At 44.1% G+C, this 7,816-nt stretch overlaps 1 protein-coding gene across 2 annotated transcripts in view; it reads right to left on the reverse strand.

Moving 5' to 3' along the window:
• CDH6 (cadherin 6) overlaps positions 1 to 7,296 on the reverse strand; it is a 126,197-nt gene extending 118,901 nt beyond the window's left edge. For both annotated transcript variants that reach the window (XM_060244292.1, XM_060244293.1), the window contains exon 1: positions 6,977 to 7,296. In XM_060244292.1, coding sequence (XP_060100275.1) covers positions 6,977 to 7,204 — 228 coding nt within the window. In that variant the 5' untranslated portion in view covers positions 7,205 to 7,296. The remainder of the gene's footprint in view (positions 1 to 6,976) is intronic.
• Between the last annotated feature and the right edge of the window lie 520 nt (positions 7,297 to 7,816).

A 7,816-nucleotide genomic window follows, 5' to 3' on the forward strand; every position in this document is an offset into this window, starting at 1 on the left:
CTACACCAAACTGGGTATAAATTCAATAACTATACGTAGATAACTGATCACACAGAGAGCTACGCTGTAGGCTGCACAATGAGTCAAAAGTTTTACCACTCTCCTGCAACCATGGAGTACCGTGTCTAGGACAGGGTACCAAGCCATAAATCAGATGGTTATTGATTGATTGATTGATCGATCGTTCAGCAGAGTTACACACGGGATGCATATAATAATATAAAATATGGAACCAAGTTGATATAATGGGTATGTAGACTGACTGGGCAATCCCCCTAAATACTAATATCTAAACTTTCAGTCCACTCAATCTCAGCTGAAGAGAGTTCAAAGAGCTCTGTCACATCTCCTCGGAAACCATGACGCTCACATTCCTGTGAGAGTTGGAAAATAGTTTGGCATGTTGCACTACGATTGCACTCAGGTCCTAATATTTTGCCCCATTTAAACAACAGGTCTGCACAATTACCAAAGTCTATTTGTATACTATTAGCCATCTTCCATACTTTATGCAGCAGATCAAATCCTGCAGGCCTCTCATTGGTGTTTATCAGGAGCATTTCTCTCTTTAAATCACTTCTCCAAGCCAAGCCAGCCAGTGGCTTGGAAAATGCATTTAAAGTTGCTTTCTTTCCACCTCTCCTCCCTCCCTTCCTTATGGCTCTCAAACATCTGATGTTCATGTCTTGCGGATCTCATACATTTGACATTTATTCTATGTGGCTCTTACATTAAACAGGTCTGACCAACCCTGCTATGTATACACCATTGGTTTTGAGAATACCCTTCAGTCCCCTTGATGAATGGTGGGTGGGTTACCACTACAGTGTTTGTTTATAAGCAAAGGATGTTCTGATCCACACTACTTCTCAGTTGATAATCAGATTAACTCAACTGGATTTAATGGAAAACTCTCACCTGTATGCATACTATCAATCACTGTAATTTGTAATTAATCATAGGATACAATTTGCTGGTTACATATAAATTCATTCCTAATTATGCAAAGGGCTTTCTTTTGTAGCAGGAACTCCTTTGCATATTAGGCCACACACTCCTGATGTAGCCAGTCCTCCTGGAGTTTACAGTAGGCCCTGTATAAAGAGCCCTGTAAGCTCTCTGGAGGATTGGCTACATAAGAAGGGTGTGGCCTAATATACAAAGGAGTTCCTGATACAAAAAAAGCCCTGATTATGTATAAATTACATATAAATCCATTGTCTTTGCTGGCTCCCTCCCTTTGTTATTAATTTAAAACTTACTGTGTTGATCAATGAGACATTTGCATACTGCGCTCTCTTCCTAACACTTCAGCCATATCCACTAATGCACACATTTGTCTTTCATGCCCCATGGCTAATTGCTCAACTAAAAGGATTAGAGGAGTTCTGACACTCTTGAATACATGGAAGGCCAGCTGTGAAGCACCCAAGGCTGTGGACTCAATGACATTTATATACCATCTGTCCTTTCCATACTTTGCAACATAATGTGCCATTCACACTCAGAAAAATAATATTAACTTCATGGCCTGCCACTTTTATTATTATTTTTAACTATATCCTCACAGTTTAGTCAGGAATCTCATTCTCCAGCTTTTAGATCAAATGGGTAGCTATGGTAGGCTGTATATAGCAGCTGAAAAGAGCAAGAGTCCCATAGCACCTTTAACAACATCTGTGGCAGAGTAGGAGGTTTCATGGGTCACTGCTCATTTCTTCAGATACAGCCAGAAGGTGAGTCCATCTGTCCTTATAATTGAAGAGTAGAGTGATTCCAGATGCCTAAAACCTAAAGTTTGCAGCAATTCTCTCACTATTACGAAGCTCAAGACAATTCATCCTCCTGGACTGAATCAAGACCCAGGTTTCCTGTCTCATGACTAATGCTGATTTCTCTACACCTTCTACCCTCTGAATGTCACACCTAATCCAATCACACCTGCTATTGTCATTTGCCTGCTATTGGGTCATTCAGCATCTGAAATCACTCCACTTTCCAAGATATAAGGACAGACTGGGTGATTACAGACCGGCACTTTGGGTCGATTCAGAGACGCCTCTGAAATCGACCCCAAAAATCCCTCCAGATGGCAACATCTGCCACCCATCCCTGTCCTGTACTCCCCCCGTCCTCCAGGCTCAGTGGAGCCACTCAAAAAGCTACCGCTTTCAAAGTGGTAGCAAATCTTTGAGCCGACCGCCAGTTGCCTCCTTGCCCTCTTGAAGTGGTGTATGCAAGGCAATTTGACTGTGTGAAAGCACCAAGCCGCCCAAGCCGCTTCCGCCTTTTTAAAAAAAAGAAACCAGCCAGAGTGCTTGAGCGCATGAGCGCTTGACCCGTTGGGGGAAAAAAGAGGAGTTCGGCTTCTGAGGTGCCTCGGCGTCTGGAGGTGCCTGTCTGCCTGGCAGATGGGATACAGGCGCTTTGCTGGGGAGCATGTGGAGGCTTCGGGATGGCTCTTTTTGAGCCGGCCCATTTTGGAACGCCTCCCAACTGCCCGTCTGTTATCACCCACTGACTCACATTCTAGCTGTATCTGAAAAAGTGTGCCGTGACTCACAAACGTTCTTACTCCGCCAAAATTTTTTGTTAATCTTTAAGGTGCCACTGGACTCTTGCTCTTCTTTAGGTTTAGCTGTAGAATTCTCCTCATAGTTCATGAAACTAAAACTTGTGCTGGGGAAGATGTAGGTATAAAATGTAATAAACCTGATCCAAATGCAGAGATATGAAGAACAATCTTTAGGATACTTTCCAGAAGGGCTTTTTTTGTAGCAGGAGCTCCTTCACATATTAGGCCACACACCCCTGATGCAGCCAGTCCTCCTGGAGTTTCAGTAGGCCCTGTAAGAAGAGCCCGGCAAGCTCTTGGAGGATTGGCTGCGTCAGGGATTGGCTACATCAGGTGTGCCCCAGATGGGGCTGATGGGAGTTGTAGGCAAAAAACATCTGGAGAGCTACCTTTGGCCACCCCTGAGCTACATCATTGGCTACATAATATGCAAAGGAGTTCCTGCTACAAAAAAAGCCCTGCTTTCCAGGTATATGACCGAGGACCTGTCTACCTTAGGGACCGTCTCTCCCCATATGTACCCCAGAGGGTGCTGAGATCCGGTTCACAAAATCTACTGATAATCCCCGGGCTGAAGGAGGCCAAACTGAAAGCTACAAGGGAAAGGGCCTTCTCAATCACGGCTCCCCACTGGTGGAATCAATTACCAGAGGAGTTGCGGGCCCTGCAGAGTCTTGCTCAGTTCCGCAGGACTACCCTCTTTCAGCTGGCCTTTTCTTAATGCAGATTCTGTTGTAACGTCGTCATGAAAAATCTGTATATGAGTAAGATCGGAAATTTTGAAAATGTAGCACCAAGGATGATCGTATGAAATTGTTGGTTTTAATTAGATGGTTTTAAGGGAATTGTAAGGAAATTGTATAATGCTGTAGATTATTGTTTTTATAATGTGATCTTTGTATTTTATATTATGTTGTGAGCTGCCCTGAGCCTGCTTCGGCGGTAGGGTTGCCAAGTCCAATTCTAGAAATATCTGGGGACTTTGGGGGTGGAGCCAGGAGACATTAGGGGTGGAGCCAAGATCAAGCCTGTGACAAGCATAATTGAACTCCAAAGGGAGTTCTGGCCCTCACATTTAAAGGGACGGCACACCTTTTCAATTCCTTCCTTCCATAGGAAATAATGAAGGATAGGGGCACCTTCTTTTGAGGCTCATAGAATTGGACCCCCTGGTCCAATCTTTTTGAAACTTGGGAATTATTTTGAGGAGTGGCACTAGATGCTACACTGAAAATTTGGTGCCTCTACCCCAAAACACAGCCCCCCCCAGAGTCCTAGATACCCGCAGATCAATTCTCCATGATTTTCTATGGGAATAAATCTCCATAGGGAATAATAGAGTTCCCAGCAGACATTTCCCTCCCCTCCCCCCGCTTTCTGTTGACCCTGAAGCGGGGGGAGGGCCTCCAAACCGGGGGATCCCCTGCCCCCACCTGGGGATTGGCAACCCTATTCGGCGGAGAGGGCAGGGTATACATTAAATGTTATTATTACTAATATTAATAAGCCCACTGAACAGACCTGAGTGGCATGAAGATATCCCCTGAAAAAGAAAAAAGAAAAGGAAAAAAAAGGAACACTTTCCTGGGAGTAAGTCTCACAGAAAAACCTGAGGAGATTTCAGAGTAACACCTGCTGGTTGAGCTTCCCAGGCAAGGAGCGCAAGGCCTTCCAATGGCTGAAGGCAGCAACACCACCTATGCTGAAGTATCATTGAGTATTCTGAGGGAACAATTGGGAACGGTTAAATCATCCTGCCTCCCCAGCCAGGTCTGGGTGATACGTGCCAGGCTCTTTTATCTAGACTTATTTTATTTATCTATCAAATTTATATCACGCTCCCTCGAACAGGACTCAGGGCAGCTAACAGCATATAAAACGCACCCAACAAAAAAAATGAAAAACATACAATAATTTTTTTTTGAATGTATAAAACGATTATCCCATTAAAATCTATCCACTATCAAGCAGAATAGGATCCGTCGATGGTGAAAACACGGTTGAAGCAAACCAGCTGCCTGGTGGATCACATTTACTCAAAAGGCTGCCTGAAAAAAGAGCAGCCTTGATTGACTTGCAAAACCTAGGGAGGTCCCACAAGGCACACATCTCTTTCTGCGTGCAAAGGATGGGGGCCATTACTGAGAAGGTCCTTCCCCTTGCTGAAACAAGGAGGGCAGTTTGTGGACCAGGGACCTTTAATAAATGAGATGATGATCAGAGAATTTAACAGACGCAAGCCTCTTTAAGTCCCCATGGAGAACAAAGGAAGGATACAAAAATGAATTAAAAAAATAAATACCTCCCAGATCAGGGGTGTCAAACTCATGAGGGCCGGATCTGACATAAATAAGACCTTGTAGGGCCAGGCCATGTGTGTCATAAAATGTTATGCCAGAACAGCAGAGATATAAACTTTATAAAGGAGACAGACAAACAAAATGAATGAAAGATTTTGTATCCTTCCTGTGTGATTGATGGAACTGGGCAAAGGAAGCTCTGGCTCTTTTCCTCCCTCCCCAGGGGATGAGGAGGGGATCGAGCCTCAGCCAATGGAAGGAAAAGAGGCTTGGCTCAGTAGCTCTGCTGTGTAATTGAGGGAGCCTGGCAAAGCAAGCTCTCCTTCCTCCCCAAGGGAGGAGCCTCAGCCAGTGGAGAGAATAGAGGCTTTGCTCTGTACCTCCTGTGTGATTGAGCAAGCCTGGCAAAGTAAGCTGTTATGCAGAAGGAAGCAAGAAAGAGGGAGATTAAAGCAGACCTGCTCACGGGCCTGATAGGAACACTCCGGGGACCTGATTTTGCCCCTGGGCCGCATGTTTGACACCCCTGTCCTAGATGGCTGCTCCTTTACCAGTAACCAACATGGCATTTAAAAGCAAAAGATTATAGCCCAGCATCACCATGGCTGGAAAAAACCCCAAAATAGACAATAGCCCACAGATGTTTGCTGTTCCCTCCCCCCCCCGCCTAGCCCATTTATCTCCCACCAGCTATCTTCTCCTCCTACCCCACACCCTGCTGATCATGATACTGTTCCCCTTCCTCTTCTGCTCTCCCAGACACATCCATAGCCAGAATCTGAAACAAAGACAGGTACTCAAGCTCCAGGCAACGGTCCGGAGACCAGCTCTCACCTGGATCTGTTAGCCTGCATAAGGCGCATAACCTGCCTGCTTCCATGTACATTCGTTGGTAATTTGTGGCATAAAAAACACAGAACCAGCATCAGACTTTTCTTAAGATTCTCTTCTTGGAGGCAATTCTTTCTCTGGGTAATTCGGCTATCAATGGAAGCTGTTCTAGATACACCAGTTTAACAGTTCATTTCCACCCTTGGCACTGTTTTGTTCAGGGAATCACAAGAAACATGCAGTAAAGAATGTCTTAACAATCAGGGGCTATGTAAAAGGCATGAAGACCAAGCATCAGATCACATCAAGGTATGTAGTAAATTATGGCATAAAGTGACTAAGCCTATACCAGCATTTTTTCTAGATTTGCAAGCAATTCCACAATTCAACTTGCAATGCAGTTTCTACTTGAAATACACTTGCTGACTCATTGCATCAAAACAGAAAAGAAAGAAAGATAGAAATGTATTGCTATTAAATCCTCTGAGTGCCAAACATATTCAGATAAAACATTTTCACCGAAGCAGATCCTGAACTGGTGTAAATAAATATCTCTCTATTGACATCCAGAGATAAATGTTACTTTACTTTGCAGCCGCTTCACCAAAGAACTTCTTAATGCCACTGGATGACTTCATTGGTTAAAGGCAGGGGTGGCTAAACTGTGGCTCGGGAGCCACATGTGGCTTTTTCACACATATTGTGTGGCTCTCAAGCCCCCATCATCCTGTTGGTCAGCTTGGAGAAGGCATTTGTCTCTTTAAATCACTTCTCCTATCCAAGGCAGCCAGTGGCTTGAAAAATGCATTTAAAGTTGCTTTCTTTCTCCCTCCCCATCTCTTTTCCTTCCTTCCTTCCTTCCTTCCTTCCTTCCTTCCTTCCTTCCTTCCTTCCTTCCTTCCTTCCTTCCTTCCTTCCTTCCTTCCTTCCAGCTCTCAACTATCTGATGTCCATATCTTGCAGCTCTCAAACATCTGACTCTTATTCTATGCGGCTTTTATGTTAAGCAACTTTGGCCACCCCAGGTTAAAGACCAAGAAAAGATCCAATTGCATATTTTACTGTCGTTATGTAAGTCAGACTACTTTCTTTCTCCCATTGTTAGTGCAGCTGCAGAATTGAAGTCAGCACTTGTCTCACTGGAAAGGGCTATTGATCAAAATACCATAATAAGAGACAGCCTGAGTAATGGAATGGTCATGCCATTTCGGCTTGTGCATTGCAAGCTATTTCAGAATGAGAAGTAATTTTTTGGGGAGGGGGATCCTACCTTGCCAACATACTGATAATCAGTTCCCGTGTACTCCTCTAAGAGAAAGAACTGGTTCCACATCCAGCTTCTTTTGGAACGGTTCAGCTCTTTCCTGTTGCTTCTAGATAGATCCAACACCTTTGGATTGTCTGGAAAGCCATTAGTCCTTTCGGAGAGTGGAGTGGAGGAACTTTGGTGGGGATGACCGACCCAGACAAGCAGCCAGAAGCAATGGTAAGTTCTCATCGTGGCAGCGCAAAGCAAGGGATGGTTTCTTTCTTCACCTTAACATAAACTAGATTTCCGTACTGAAGCCAATCTCATTCCTTCGTTTTCCTTTCCTTCAACGTTCTTTGCTTTAGGTCTCTGTAGATCTCTGAAATGAAAAAAAAAAATGACAATTTGTCAAGCGTTCACAGAGCTACTTAGCATTCATTGTAACAGCAACAATGACAAAAAGGTAGACATAATTGCCACCAAAAAAAGAAAAAAAATCCTACCAAGCTTTCTGTTCTTGACTGTTCCAAGTGTCCCTTTACATAAAGTGAATGCAACATCTATCATGAGTGGGAGGAATAACTGCAATTCTTTTTTTTCCCTCCCTCTTTATTCCATTTAGTTAAAAATATTAGTTTGGCAACTTTATTTTTTAAAGAAAGCTTTGTAATATTTGAGCCGGGCGCAGTGTTCCCTCTAATTCCCCCTCCCCCATCATACTGAGCAGAGCAGATCACATCCTGAGCAGAATATACCTGTTGTAATCTTAAAGTAAGTAGCCCCATGGTGCAGAGTAGTAAGCTACAGTACTGCAGTCCAAACTCTGCCCACAGCCTGAGTTTGATCCTGGTGGAAGCTGGG

Source organism: Heteronotia binoei, chromosome 7, assembly GCF_032191835.1.
Source record: "Heteronotia binoei isolate CCM8104 ecotype False Entrance Well chromosome 7, APGP_CSIRO_Hbin_v1, whole genome shotgun sequence".
Lineage (NCBI taxonomy): Eukaryota > Metazoa > Chordata > Lepidosauria > Squamata > Gekkonidae > Heteronotia > Heteronotia binoei.